The following is a 16269-nucleotide window of genomic DNA, read 5'->3' as shown; positions in this document are numbered from 1 at the left end:
TCTATTTTTGTAAACCAGTATCTGCAGTTCCTTTTTTTTTTACCCTGTTACACTATTCTGGAGCCTCACTTGCAGAAATACCTGTGTATACCCCTGTCTACAGAGTCCCCTAGCACTAATGTTTGACCAGACGTAGGCCTACAGTGCTGTTGAACAGAACTGGACCTGTTGCCATTGTTGCTTTGATTTTCCCCTGAAGAATCATCCTCACGATTACATTCAAAACTTTATACTTATTTGAGAGGGAGAAAGCCATGGGAGTCTCAAGCGCTACCAACCTGCCTCTCCTGACAATCATGCATCTATCTGGTTGAATCTTTGATGTGGCCATCTCTGTGAAAATATGTGTAGGAAGGAACTGTGGATGCTGGTTTAAACCGTAGACACAAAAAAAGCTGGAGAGAAGGAATGGGTGATGTTTCGGGTCAAGACAAGTCTGAAGAAGGGTCTCGACCAGAAACGTCACCCATTCCTTCTGTCCAGAGATGCTGCCTGTCCCACTGAGTCACTCCACCTTTTTCTGTCTATCTTCTGTGAAATTATTGTCTGTAAACCTCTCTGTCTCTATGTTCCACAGAGTGTCCAACTGCTGCTCCAACTGATCCAGGTGGTTTGAGAGGAACTGCAGGTGGAACCACTTCCTGCAGACAAAGGTGATGAGGCAGAGGTTCACTTGCATCTCCTCCAACTTCATCTACTGTATTCAGTGTGGACTCCTTTATATAACAGCGAGACCAAGCGCAGTTAGGACGATTTTTCGTTGAACACCTGCGCTCAGTCCACCTTTGCCTACGTGATCTCCAGGTTGCCAAACACTTTAACTCCCCCTCCCACACAGACCTTTCTGTCCTGGGCCTCCTCCACTGTCACAGTGAGGCCACATACAAATTGGAGGAACAACACCTCATTGTTCGGTTGGGCAGCTTACAACCCAGCGGCATGAATATCGACTTCTCTAACTACAAATAACTCGTGCATTCTGTCTCTCTCCGTGCTTCCCCAACCCCAGTCTTGCTAATTATACCATTTGTATTCCTTCTTTATCGCCTCATCCCTTGCCAACAATGGACCATTGTGGGCTTCACCTTTCTTGAGTCATCGATGCAGGCTCTGCGACACGAAACGTTTCCTCTTCCTCTTCTCCAGATACTGCCTGACCCGCTGAGTTAGTCCAGCATTTTGTGCCTATCTTCCGTTCTGCAGTTCGCTTCTACACAAGGTGAATTTGGCACCCTATTGCTAAATATTGCTAAATAGTAACATTGCTTAATGGTAACCATTTTATAAGAATCTATTAAATATTATTTAATAGGGCATAATAGTGACCCAAGCAATCCAACTCATTATTTTTCACTTGACTTGACTTCTAGAATGTTTAACTAGTCATTCAGCTCAATTTGAATTTTGCCACTATTTTAACACATAAACAAAGCCTAACACATATTTATTAAGCACCCTTGAGATTCCAATTTTGTACTTTATTATCTACAACAAAATGCACTGGAAAATATGAGTGAGTTCCAAGTAGCTTTACCTGCAGGGACTGAAGTGTGTCTGAATCGGTATCACAATATAAAATGATATTATTTGCCATGCTGAAACTCTCCCTCACTCCAAGATGGTAAAACAGGGAAGGTTGGCGGAAAGCATCATTCATCTCCACCACTGCGATATCTGCAAACAACAAATGACAAATTCAATAATGCCCCGATTAACTACAGTTTAAAAATTAATTCACCGACTAGGACTTGGCAGAGTTCCAGCTCGACTATGTGCATCATTCATCCAGTACCCATGGGAAGAATTATTCTGCGCCACTGGAAGCATTTTGAAGACAATGGGAGCTCTAAATGCCACCGTCATAGACAGTAGGAAATTAATCTTGCTCTGATTTTTCTTCCATCCAGTTGCCTGAGAGAGCCTCTTTCTGTATTAGCATGAAAGATTGCTTTGATTTTACACATTCTTGTTTTTATTCTACCCAGAGATGAATCAGCACAGCTGCTTGAAATGGAGCATTGTCAGTTACCAGCTCTGACCAACCTGCATCGAACAAGTAGCTATGCACGGGGGAGAAAAATACTCAATCGCACAGAACACAGAGCAGATTCGGGGCTTCAAATACTGGAGGTTTGATCATTTGGTCGAATGCACTAAAGACCCAACATTCTCATCAGTATTCAATAAAAATCACCATAATTCCCAGATGCAATTTTAAAGAGTGCTGCATGCAAATACTGTACTCCAACCAGATACACATAAAGTCAAACATGTTTTGGCCGCATTGCATAATCAGGGGCAAAAGTCAAACAAGTTAAAAAAAAAGTCCTATCACACACAGAGTCATAGAGTCTTACAGCATCCGATCTACACTTGTCCCATTTGCCTGCATTTGGTCCATATCCCTCGAAACCTGTCCTATCCACGTACCTGTCTATATGTTTCTTAAACATTATGATAGTACCTGCCTCAACTACCTCCTCTGACAGCTCGCTCCATACACCCACCACCCTTTGCCTGAAAAAGTTACCCCGCAGGTTCCTATCAAATCTCCCCCCCCCCCCCTCCCTCACCCCCCTCACCTTACACCTATTTATCATAGTATATTATACCCTAATTATCATAGGATATACCTGAACAATGTCAAGCAATGAGATTGAACAGCAGAAAACAGCTCTTATTCCTTGGAGCATAAGCAATCCAGGTTAATGCAACCCAAATCAACTTTAGAGCTGCATCCTATTGAGATTAATTAATGAAAGAGCACTGCACAAAATTAGAGGCAGTGAAGGATTTCAGATTAATACCACTAGAATAGTTACTAAAGAAACCCGAAGTAGGAACTCCACCGACATCAATATTTATTATTGTTACTCAAAGAATTATCTCACTGCACCCAGTGCCTGTTCCATGGACATGTCATCAGCTTTCTCAACTTTTCCAGTCAAAATTGTTCGCCATTTAAAATGGGAGGTCTGGGAAGATATTCTGCTGTTACTTCATGTGTAGGAAGGAACTGCAGATGCTGGTTTAAACCAAAGATAGACACAAAATGCTGGAGTAACTCAGCGGGACAAGCAGCATCTGTGGAGAGGAATGGGTGACTGTCTGAAGAAGGGTCTCGACCCGAAAGTCTGTCTGAAGAAGGGTCTCGACCCGAAATATCACCAATTCCTTCCACCCAGAGATGCTGCCTGTCCCGCTGAGTTACTTCAGCATTTTGTGTTTATCTGCTGTTACTTCATAACTGTTTTGGGGATGATTAAATGCGAAGCAAGTTTCTAATTCAAAGCTCATTCTATTATTCCTGTTAGGTGTGTGCATTTGGATGATGCAGAGGTCAGGCACAGTTGTGATCTTGCGCTAAAGATAGAGGCTCCTCACAAATCAGCCACCGGGATCAGCAGTTTTAAAATTCACACACAGAATCATAGACTCATTCAGCACAGGATACAGGCACTTGGTCTGTAACTTTCTACACATTAGTCATTCAAGTACTGATCTTGATATTTCTTGCTGGGGACATCTTTCAGCAGTTATGGAATATGGGGAGCTACTAAATTAAATTAAATTTTGTTCATTCAAATGAGAATAAAAACAAATCTGTTCGTAATTTTACTTCCACTGATCCATTAAGGCCATCAAAACCAGTCATTGAATGTGGGAGCACACTATGATTCTATACCATGTAACAATGCAGCGAAGACAGCAAAACTGACAATGGAGGAGGCCCAGGACAGAAAGGTCAGATTGGGAAACAACAAAAGCATTTCACTGCACCTCGGTACATGTGCCAATAAACTAAACTAATAAAGAACTTTTGCATCTGTCGGCTTCAATCCACAGTCACAGTCACAACACTTTTTGATATTGTGAGAGTTCTGATTTCCACCACCCACTTGTCGAGTGTCTGAATGCAAGGTACTGAATACTGATCCTATCAGTACAGATGCTAGTGATCGGAGATCCCACTCCACATCCAGCTGTTCTCGGACAATGAGAAATAACCAATTAGAACAGATTGCATAAATAGAAGTTGAGTTAATATACTTCATGCCATCTCTATGATCTTATGCTGAAAGGAGAGACACAAAATGCTGGATTTTTTCTTTTTTAAAGGCCAGACATGAAAATAAATGAAATTATACCCATCTTTTGACCTTTGTCCAAAAGTATGTTTATTAACCCCCCCCCCCCCCCCCCCCCCGCCACTTACGTGTCCACCTATTACTGGCCATGCTCTGTCCTGCCCCTTCTCTTTTCCAGCTTTTTTTCCTGCTCCCACCCCCTTCCTGCAATCAGTCCGAAAGAGTCCCATCCTGAAACGTCATCTATCCATGTTCTCCAGAGATAAAGCCTGAACAGCTGCGTTACTCCAACATTTTGCGTCTTTCTTTAGTGTAAACCAGCATCTGCAGTGATAGAGTCAGTCAGCGTTGGAAACAGGCCCTTCGGTCCAACTTGCTCACACTGACCAATGTATCCCAGCTACACTAGTCCCACCTGCCTGCGTTTGGCCCATATCCCTCCAAACCTGTCCTATCCAAGTACTTGTCTAACTGTTTCTTAAATGTTGGGATAGTCCCTGCCTCAACTATTGCCTCTGGCAGCTCATCCATAAACCCACCACCCTTTGTGTGAAAAAATTACCCCTCAGATTCCCCCTCACCTTAAACCTATGCCCTCTGGTCCTCAATTCCCCTACTCTGGGCAAGAGATTCGACCCGATCTATTCCTTTCATGTTTTTAAACACCTCCATAAGATCACCTCTCATCCTCCTGTGCTCCAAAGAATAATGTCCCAACCTACTCAAGCTCTCCCTGTAGCTCACACCCTCGAATCCTGGCAACATCCTCGTAAATCTTCTGAACCATTCAGTTCCATGTTATTACATGAAAAGAGATTCTGCCTGCACTCTCCAAAGAATGGTACAGCTGGTAGAGCTACAGCCTCACAATGCCACGAAACCTAGGATCGATCCTGACCTTGGGTGCAGTCAGTTTGGGTTCTGCACGTCCTCCCTGTGACCATGTGGGTTTCCTCCGAGACATAGAGTGTGGAAACAGACCCTTTGGCCCAACTTGCCCACAAAGGCCAACATATCCCATCTATAAATACTAGTCCCACCTGCCTGCGTATGGCCAATATCCCTTTCAACCTGTCCTATCCATGTACCTGTCTAAATGTTTCAAGTGTTGCGATAATACCTACCTTAACTACCTCCTCTGGCAGCTTGTTCGATACACTCACCACCCTTTGTGTGAAAAAGTTACCCCTCAGGTTCCTATTGAATCTTTCCCCCATCGCCTTAAACCTATGTCCTCTGGTTCTCAATTCCCCTACTCTGGGCAAGAGACTCTGTGCGTCTACCCGATCTATTCCTCTCATGATTTTGTTCACCTCTGTAAGATCAAGCGAGTCCTCTGGTTCCTCCCCCATCCCAAAGACATGCAGGTTTGTAGGTAAATTGGCCAATTTAAATTGTCCCTATTTTGCAGGGAGTGGATTGAGCCTATGCTGACCATTGATCATCAGTTCATACTAGTTCTATGTTATCCCACTATAATAATGTATGTCAGCATAGACTCAATGGACTGAAGGGCTTATTTTTATGCTGTACCTTTCAACAAATACCACAATTTTGCCAAAAAGACACCTCTGATGGTTTTGCACTCTCTCACTACCACCCTGGAATGTCAACCTACACTTCTCAGCTCAGGGTTCACTCCATAACTTCCAGACCCAGAAACAAGGGGCTTGTCAAATTAGACATCACAGTTGTCTTTGTTTCTAACCGTGACAGTGCATGTGAGCTCACCCGCTGGTGCTCTCAAACGCCTGCTCATGTAATCTTCATGCCCTATGTTGGCCCCAAACCAACAGCGATGGCGAACCCTTGGTGGATTGTGCGGCTCCAGGATGATGGCCAGCTCTGTAGTCAGAGGATTACATCATCATAATATTCTCAAGCCTCTCTGCTGCCTCTGATCCCTTGATTGCATCTTGATGCCGCTGAAGAACAGCAAAGAGTATGATGATAAATTCTCATCTGTACTTTATACATGCGAGCATGCTGACACTTGTACCTGTATTACCCCAGGGCCATACGAGAACTGAACACTACTTTCTGCAATAGGTCACACTGTTAAAACTTTTGTATTTAATATATTGGTATTTATTTGTTTTGCATTTATTGCATATATGTTTTTACGCACCGTCAGGATTGCTATTTTTTAATTTCGTTGTACTTGTTGCAACGACAATAAATGAATATTATTATTATTATTGTCTGATGTTTGGTTGTATGCAATTCTAAAGATGCTTGCAATTCAGAAGTTGCAGGTGCATCTACGCTCCAAAGACGTACAGGTTTGTAGGTCGCTTGGGCAGCTTACAGCCCAGTATTATGAATTTGATTTCTCTAACTTCAAATAACCCCGGCATTCCCTCTCACTCTATCCCTCCCCCACCCCAGTTGCACCAGCTTCTAGTTTTCACCCAACAAACAGCTAACAATGGCCTGTTTCCTTTATCATCTTTACTTTTTTGCATATCTTTCATACATTGTTCTTTATCTCTTTACATTTTCATCTATATCTCTCGTTTCCCTTATCCCCAACCAGTCTGAAGAAGGGTCTCGACCCGAAACGTCACCCCGAACCTTCTCTCCAGTGATGCTGCCTGTCCCGCTGAGTTACTCCAGCTTTTGGTGTCTATCTCAGGTTTGTAGGCTAATTGGCTTGGTAAAATTGTAAATTGTCCCCAGTGCCGGTAGGATAGTGTTAACATGTGGGGATCGCTGGTCGGCATGGACAGTGGGCCGAAGGGCCTGTTTCCGCGCTGTATCTCTAAACTAAACTAAATAACTTTCTTAGACAATTTTACTCTGCATGACTTTCATAGGAAGTTAGATCTGTGTAGGAAAAGAGCCATCTAATCTTCAAAACATAACTAACGCATTTTCCTTTGGTAATATTGCATTCCCACTTCGCCATAATAGATGGAGCTATGAGTTGCCCACATGGTAAGATTCCCCGACAGGAGATGAATGGGTTTTCCTTCACAATGCTAATGAAAGCTAGTTTTCTGACTTCTTTTTCTGCACTATCATCAAAAACAAAATTTCTGCAATTACTTTAGTCAGAGCAGATTGCTTCAAGCACGAATAAAAAACAGAAAGTGCTGGAATAACTCAGTGGATCAGGCAGCATCTGTGGAGCACATGGACAGGAAACGTTTCAGGTCGGGACCCTTCTTCGGAGTCAGAAGAAGGGCCCCGACCCAAAACATCGCCAGTCCATGCCCTCCACAGATGTTGCCTGACCCGCTGAGTTAATCTAGCACCTTATTTTTTTTCCGTAAACCAGCATCTGTGGTTCCTTGTGTCACTTCTTTACTTCAAGCACGGTTTGTTTCCAAAAATAGAGAATTCTTAACCAGCAGCTTAATGCTCACAATTCACACAGAAGCTGCATTCTGAAAGTTTCCTGTTCCATACTCAAAATGAAACCACGTCTTGCCAATGCTCTTCTGAGGCCATAGTGATTTAAAAGGATAGTTTTACAGTATTATTGCAATGCAAGAACAGCATTATGTGTACGTTAAACCCAGTCATGAATCCCAATACTAAAAATGTTCATGCACAAAGCCTATACACTAATCGAAGAAAGGACACAAAGTGCTGGAGTAACTCCGGGTCAGGCAGATCTCTGGTAAACACGGATAGGAGACGAGTCGGTTTGGGACCGCTCTTCAGACTGATTGTGGAGGGGGTGGGCAGGGAGGAAAAGAAATCTGGTAAAGACGAGAGACAGGATAAAGCATGGCAGGTAATATGTTGTCACAGCTGAGGGGTGTTTGTGACAGGCAGATGGTTGGAACAAAGGTCAGAAATTAAAGCAGGTGTGAGACAGATTGATTGAATGGATTAGAATTGAATACATTTTATTAGCCAAGTATGTATACAATCAAGGAATTTGCCTTGGTGCTTTGCTCGCAAGTAACAACACGGTTTACAGTAAACAATTAAGAATAAAACATTATAATTTAAACATGTGAAGAATGAAATAAAATACCAGAGCAAAAGGAGGCTACAGACTTTTGGTTGTTGAGTATAGCTACTGCTCGTGGAAAAAAGCTGTTTTTATGTCTGGCTGTGGCGGCTTTGACAGTCCGGAGTCGCCTTCCAGAGGGAAGTGCTTCAAAGAGTTTGTAGCCAGGGTGAGTGTAAGAAAATAACTGCAGATGCTGGTACAAATCGAAGGTATTTATTCCCAAAATGCTGGAGTAACTCAGCAGGTCAGGCAGTATCTCAGGAGAGGAGGAATGGGTGACGTTTGCCCTTGCAGTGTACAGTTCGTCAATGGAGGGAAGGTTGTAGCCAACAACCTGCTCGGCTGATCAAACGATGCGCTGCAGCCTCCGGATGTCGTGCTTGGTGGCTGAGCCCAACCAGACCGTGATGGAGACGGTGGGGACAGACTCTGCAGTTGTAAATTGTAAAGTCAGAGGAAGGAATGTAGGAGGAGGGGCAGGGAAGAAATAGGTACGAGTCCAGTTGTGGCATGGGGCAGGAGGAGGAGAAAGGGAAGGGAGTTATAGGTGTTACCTAAAATTGCCCGGATTACTCCAGCACTTTGTACCCTTTTGTGTAAATCAGCATCTGCAGTTCCTTGTTGCTACACTAATTGAAGAGCTGCTCCTCACCACCCAGTACCCAGCGGTATGACCTCATATTTCGCTTGGGTAGCTTACACCCGAGTGGTATGAATATTGTCTTCCCCAGTTTCAAGTACCCCTTGCTTTCCTTCTCTCGCTCTCTCTCTCCATCTCTCCCCCTTCCTAGTTCTCCGACCAGTCTGACTGTCCTCCTGATTAAATTTCATCTCTAAATGCTTCGTTGTCACCTTCTCCTAGCTAACCATGATCTATTCTACATTTTCCTCAAACTTTGTTTTCACACCTTACTCCTCCTTATCTCTGTGTCTCCCTCTCCCGACTCTCAGTCACAGAAGAAGGGTCTCCACCCGAAACGTCACCCATTCCATCTCTCCAGAGAAGCTGCATGTCCCGCTGAGTTACTCCTGCATTTTGTGTCGATCTCCACTTCAGTCCGACTGTGCTGACACAAGGTCATCCAGCTTAGGGAAGGTTGAAATGTCATAGGACCTCCTCATTAGTCTGCTCTAAGTCCTGATCAGGATGACAATCCACAGATCAAAGTTGATCATGATCCATGATGGACAAAAGGATGATTACAGTCATTGTTCTTACTGTCTCTCCCCTCTTAGTCAATGCTGGGTAGCCAGGGACCATTGTCTGCAAAACATTTTCTATTACCTTTAAATAAGACACTGTCAAAATTGCATATTTGATGCACTGATTTGTAATTTTTACCCATTAAAAAGAGGGTCTATGTTTATTTTTGGTCCATATCAGATGCCAATCCAGAGCCTTTAGACTTTAAACTTTTAGATTTTAAAGATAAAGTGTGGAAACAGGCCATTTGGCCCACCGAGTCAGCGTCGACCAGCGATCACCCTGTTCACTAGCACTATCCTACACACTGGGGACAATTTAGGACCTGTAGGTTAAAGGGCTTGTGTGGGAGGAAACCAGAGCACTCAGAGAAAACCCAGGCGATCACAGGGAGAACGTACAAACCATACATTCAGCTCCCGTAGTCGGGATTGAACCCGGGTCTCTGATGCTGTACGGCAGCAACTCTACCGCTGCACCACTGTGCCGCCCTGCCGACTTACTGGTTGCACTATAAAGCACATACCAGATCTTACCATCTCTACACTGCGATCCTTCAACTTTAATACTCAATAACAAAATTTAGCCCGAAGACTTCCCTATGCTTTATATTCACAACTTTATTCCACACCTCATTTACAAACAACACGACTCATTGTCAGATTCAACAGAAATAGATCATACGTTTAGTGTAGGTTAAAAAACATTCTACCTGTAACAGTATCATTGTAATGAGGGCGGCATGTGAGAGACGGATGTGATGTTAGACATGTATGGATGCCACACCCTGGGTGAGGTTAGTCATTGACACTGTGCAGGTTGCAAACCGCTCACTGTGCAGCAAGGCAGCAGACAGATTGTTTAACCCTTCAGATGCAAATAATAAATTTGTAAGCACTGGAAATCAAGGGATATGGCTCAAAGGGCCGAATGGCCTACTCCTGCACCTACTTTCTTTGTTTCTTTGCCACAGAACGCTGTGGAGGCCAAGTCAGGGGATATTTTAAGGCAGAGATAAATAGATTGTTGATATGTACGGGTGTCAGAGTTTAAGGGGAGAAGGCAGGAGAATGGGGTTAGGAAGGAGAGATAGATCAGCCATGATTGAATGGCGGAGTAGACTTAATGGGCCAAATGGCCAAATTATTCTCCTATCACTTATGACCTTATAAACACTGTTGTAAAACTAGCTTTCTTCAAAAGAGTATGGTGAACAGGTTCTAAACTAGCTTGATATTGCTTTCTGCAGCTGCTCAAATTTACAGGCAATACTAAGATAAAGATTATTGAGCAAGAATACAGATAGAACATTTCAAAGATAGACGCAAAATGCTGGAGTAACTCAGCGGGTCAGGCAGCATCTCTGGAGAAAAGGGATAGTTGACATTTTGGGTCTTCAGAAAATATCAAAAGTAGTTAAATAATTACATCTGGAACAGAGGTAAATTAAATGTGATACCGACAAGTATAAAGCAGTGTAAATGATTGTGGAGGAAGTGAATGGGATGGGTGACAGTGATTGTCAAATAAATTAACAAAGAAATGGATAAAGCTTTTGGATCGCTAGGTAAAGCAGTTGGAGGATCTTATGATTTTATTTTCAGTCATTGTGGAGAAGCATGCAATTGTGTTGGGAAGGAACTAACAATGTGATTTATTCATTGATCACCTTTATTGATTTCAGGGGTGATAGGGTACTGTTGAACCAGACTTCTTCCATGCATGTACAAAGTGTGTCTGTGATAAGGGCACCCTCTCAATGTGCAGCCTAACAACAAACACTGAAGTATGCAACAACATTTAGTGGAGGACGTCGTGTAGAAAAATGCCGCAGTGCATGCAGATATATCCAAGGAGGAATATGATACCTTTCTCATTTCATCTCTGACTTCACAGTTTGCAACTCTTCAATCCTTTCTCGCATCTTCTACTTTAATCTCGGGCTTTTGTTCTAAACATCAGCCTATCAAAAAAACCCTCTTGCCAGTGTCCACTTAGAAGGGTCTCGACCCAAAATGTCACCCAGTCCTTCTCTCGCTGCCTGTCCCGCTGAGTTAACCCAGCATTTTGTGTCTATTTTTGGATTAAACCAGCATCTGCAGTTCATTCCTCCACTTATTACTTGCCACGCTTTGTCCTGTCTCTTCTCTCTCCCAGCTTTCTTCCCCCACACCATCAGTCTGAAAAAAGGTCCCGACCTGAAACGTCACCTATCTATGTTTCTCCAGAGACGCTGCCTGACCCGCTGAAATACTCCAGCACTAGGTGTCCTGTTGTGTGAACCAGCATCTGAAGTTCCTCCCGAGATGCTGTCCGACTCCAACTTTAGATAGTTCCTCTGTCCCTCTCTTCCCCACCTCCTTCCCAGATCTCCCTCTATCTTCCTGTCTCCACCTACATCCTTCCTTTGTCCCGCCCCCCTGACATCAGTCTGAAGAAGGGTCTCGACCCGAAACGTCACCCATTCCTTCTCTCCCGAGATGCTGCCCGACCTGCTGAGTTACTCCAGCACTTTGTGAATAAATACCTTCGATTTGTACCAGCATCTGCAGTTATTTTCTTATACTATCTGAAGTTCCTTGTTTCCATCTTTCTCATTTGATACCTTCTGTTAAAGGGCTGGAATAATTTGGGCAATTATAATTAAAAGATTAAAAATAGAAGTTGTTGAATTTGATAACTCATTTGATAACATGTTAAAGGACAGGAATAAATTGGGTTAACGTAATCAAAAGTTTTTTAAAATAGTTCTTGAATTTCTTGAAAGAGATTCTAAATATCCTGACTTGTAATTATCTTTTAGTGAGAGAAGGAGAGATTGGTACTGGACAGAAGGAGAACATTCTGCCCATTCTTTTTGTGCCGGCTGTTTGAAAAACTTGTACATCTGTGGGCGGAGTTAACTTGTTAGTTCAATGAAGCTTCAGCAGAACTAGAGAAACGAGCAAACATGAATGTCTTATGGCGGAGGAGAGGACAAAGGAGAAGTCCGTGCTTTCTGAGCTGTCAGATGAATGGGAGGTAGACGCAAAATGCTGGAGTAACACAGCGGGGCAGGCAGCATCTCTGGAGAGAAGGAATGGCTGACGTTTCAGGTCGAGACCCTTCTTCAGAAGAAGCACCACCACGGGTGCAGTGCTGCCGGAGCTCACCGGAGCTCACCGGAGCACCGCTCCGGCACCTCTGTCAAAAAAAGCCAAAATAAACAGCGGGGAATTTTAACTAGTGGGGAATTTAACAGCGGCCGCTCTGGCCTGGAATTTAACTGGCAACACCAGTGACAGCTCCGGCACCTAAAAAATTAGCACTGCAACACTGAGCGTAGCCCATTCTTTTTTCTCCAGGGATGCTGCCTGTCCCCCCCACCGAGTTACTCCAGCTTTTTGTGTCTATCTTCAGTTTAAGCCAGCATCTGTAGTTCTTTCCTACACAATAGATGAACGGGGATAGTTAGGTGGTTGGAGGGAGTTGCTGGAAAAGCAAAACAAAATATGCCGGAACCACAGAGCAGAGACAGCAGCAAACTGCGGAGAAAAAACAGAAGAAGCTGGCAATTAAATATTGAGACTACGCAGTGACAGACACAAGATGAGATGCTTCACATATTCAAAAGATGCTCTTTTGTTCTTGACCATAAAAATATATTTTTTTAATAAAGAGCAACCATTTTCAATAAAGAGCAAAATATTGTATAAAGAATATTTTATATTAAATAAAGAATGTACGAAATATTAAAATAAAGAATTTTAAAATAAATTTTAAAGGACAAAATATTTATTTTAACTAAAGAGTAAAAGTCTCCCTTTTGTTCTTGAACATAAGAAGAAAAATGTATGTACAGTTTTGTTCGAACACAATGTTGGAACACAACAGAGGTCAGAGATGAAGAGGTCAGATTGGGAGAGTGAACTAATGCAACAGGTCAAGGTCATAGAAACAAAGAAACATAGAAAATGGGTGCAGGAGTAGGCCAATCGGCACTTCGAGCCGGCACCACCATTCAATATGATCATGGCTGATCATCCAAAATCAGTACCCCGTTCCGGCTTTTCCCCCATATCCCTGGATTCCCTTAGCCCTAAGAGCTAAATCTAACTCTCGCTTGAAAACAGTTGTTGCAGACTGAATGGAAATGGTCTACAGAGCAGACACTTTTAAATCTTTTCCCTCTCATCTTCGTCCCATGTCCTCTATCGCCTGACTAGAGGAAAAACTCTGGCTTTTGAGCTATTGACCACACCTTATAACTCAAAGCTACCAGATCGGGTATCATCTTTGTAAATCTTTCTTGCATCATTTCTAGTTTAACGACACTCTTCCTATAGCAGGGAGGCAAGAAATGCCTTATCAAAGGCTGTGCAAAAGGTTGCTGCCTTACAGCGAATGCAGCGCCGAAGTCTCAGATTCGATCCTGACTACGGGCGCCGTCTGTACGGAGTTTTTACGTTCTCCTCGTGACCTGCGTGGGTTTTCTCCGAGATCTTCGGTTTCCTCCCACACTCCAAAAGACGTGCAGGTTTGTAGGTTAATTGACTGGGTAAATGTAAAAATTGTCCCTGGTGTGTGTAGGATAGTGTTAATGTGCGGGGATCACTGGGCGGCGCGGACTTGGTGGGCCGAAAGGGCCTGTTTCCGTGGTGTAGAATCTAAATTTATTTTTTATTTTTTAAAGCCCATGTAGACAACAACTACCATGTTGGCCTCATTGATCTTTTTGGCCACCTCCTCAAATAACTCAATCAAATACTGACGATCCCAAATCAGTTCTTTCCAAATGCATGTACTTCCTATCTCTCAAAATCCCCTCAAATAACATACCCACCATTGATGGAAAGCTCACTGTTCTGCAGTTCACAGGTTTTTCCTTGCAGCCTTTCTTACACAGAGGCACAACACTCAGCCATCCTCCAGTATTCTGACACCTGCCCCATGGCTACTGATGATACAAATATCTTGGTGTATCCTCAGATATTTTAGGAAGCTAGGGACAAAATTGCAGGGCCACTGGCAAACACTTGATCATGTCTCGGGTATTTATTCCATTGAATAGGTTTTAAGACTCTTTTTACCCTTTCTAAAATATTCAGCTCCTACATCTGCCAAGCATGCCTTAATTTTTAGGTCTTATTTTTATGTATCCTTAATTGTTGTTCAATTTCATAAATGCCAAATAACTATCATTCGCATTGCTAATTGCTTGAAATTCATGCTCTGCCCACAGTACAGCTCTCAGCAATCATCGTACGATCTCTTCCCACTCACAAGTGATTAAATTGAAAATGCTAATGGTGCATATAAACCTAAGCACATTCTCGTTTCACACAAGTAGACATTTTTGCAGCACCACAGTTTTAATAATGTAAGGATTGATTGAAAATACCACAATTTTCTACTCATAGCCAAGTAGTAAATGAAAACTTAATGGGACATTATGACTACAATATTTGGGTAACTGGCATGTCTGACTATTAACTAACACTCTAGTCACAATGCAATTTCACTGTTGGATCCAAAAAATACTGAAGTAGCTTTTGAAAGGAGTTGAGGAGGAATTTCTTTAGTTAAAGGGTGGTGAATCTGTGGAATTCATTGCCGATGGCCAAGTCATTGGGCATTTTTAAGGCGGAGATTGACAGATTCTTGATTCATAAGGGCGTCAAGGATTATGGGGAGAAGGCAGGAGAATGGGGTTGTGAGGAAAAGATAGACCAGCCATGATTCAATGGCAGAGTAGATTCGATGGGCCGAATGGCCTGATTCTACCCCTATGTCATGAATTCATGCAGGGCAATAAAGGAAGTGAATCAGTTTATTTTACAGACCAATTGGTGATGGAAGATAGTTTCATTTGCATACTCTGCTGGTTTCACACGAGTCCTGCTGAGCACAATTTGGCTGAGTTTGATTAACCTTTCAATATTGATAAGTGGGCGTTGCACTCAAAGATGTAGTCGGATCAACTGCCTTTAGTGTGAAATCAACATTTTTTTTAAGGCCTTCTGTGGTTTGTGGGAAGTGAATATTAATTGCTGAAATGTTATGTGAAATCTTGCATGTGGGAAGATATGGTCTTATTTTCATTTTTTAATTCACTCCATGGGTTCTATTTCAGGTTTAGTCTTCACACCTTTGCAAAGATGCATTTAGAAAACAATCCAGTACTAGTTTGCATACATGAAATTCCGTACCAGCAGCATGCAAATCACTCAATGTATAAAAATAAATGTATACTGTTTGATTACTCAGCCAGGTAGACACCAGGAGAGATTACTTTTAATGCTCAATCAATACCGATCTCTGGCTTATGAAACCACTCCATACCACAAGATCATGTCATAAGATCATAAGTTACAGGAACAGAATAGCGCCATTCAGCCATTCACGTCTGCTCCACCATTCGGTCATGGCTGATCTATTTTTCCCTCTCAACCCCATTCTCCTACCGTCTCCCCGTAACTTTTGATAAGCTTGCCAATCAAGAACCGATCAATCTCTGCATTAAAACACCCAATAATTTGGCCTCCAAAGACTTCTGTGGCAATGAATTTCACACATTCACCACCATCTGGCTAAAGAAATTCCTCCTCTTCGTTCTAAAGGTATGTCCTTTTAATCTGAGGCTATGCCCTCTGGTCCTAGACTCTATCTAGGCCTTTTATTATTTGGTAGGCTTCAATTAGACCCCCCATCCTAAAATCCAGCAAGTACAGATCCAGAGTCATCAAACGCTCCTCAAATGTTAACCCGATCATCCCCGGGATTATTGTCATAAACCACCTTTGGACCTTCTCTAATGCCAGCAGTGGAAAATACTTCTGTTCAAAAACAAAGACATAGATAACCTGACAAATAATAATTCCACCACTGATGTACATGTGCCGTTGGGATATTTTGGTAACAGTTTTCACTCTGTCAGACCCCCTCTGTCAGGTAATGCTGGTAACAGCCTTTATTTACAAGTAGAGTCATAGAAATAGAGGTACAGCACACTACTCAACCATGCTGAAGTA

At 42.8% G+C, this 16269-nt stretch overlaps 1 protein-coding gene across 1 annotated transcript in view; it reads right to left on the bottom strand.

The window, feature by feature from the left end:
* map3k5 (mitogen-activated protein kinase kinase kinase 5) overlaps positions 1–16269 on the bottom strand; it is a 144723-nt gene that overhangs the window by 117480 nt on the left and 10974 nt on the right. Inside the window, exon 2 of the mRNA XM_078399739.1 lies at positions 1535–1674. Coding sequence (XP_078255865.1) covers positions 1535–1674 — 140 coding nt within the window. The remainder of the gene's footprint in view (positions 1–1534; positions 1675–16269) is intronic.

The sequence above is a fragment of the Rhinoraja longicauda genome, chromosome 5, assembly GCF_053455715.1.
Source record: "Rhinoraja longicauda isolate Sanriku21f chromosome 5, sRhiLon1.1, whole genome shotgun sequence".
NCBI lineage: Eukaryota > Metazoa > Chordata > Chondrichthyes > Rajiformes > Arhynchobatidae > Rhinoraja > Rhinoraja longicauda.
Note: the sequence above shows the minus strand (reverse complement) of the source record. Positions and strands in the feature narration are given on the sequence as shown.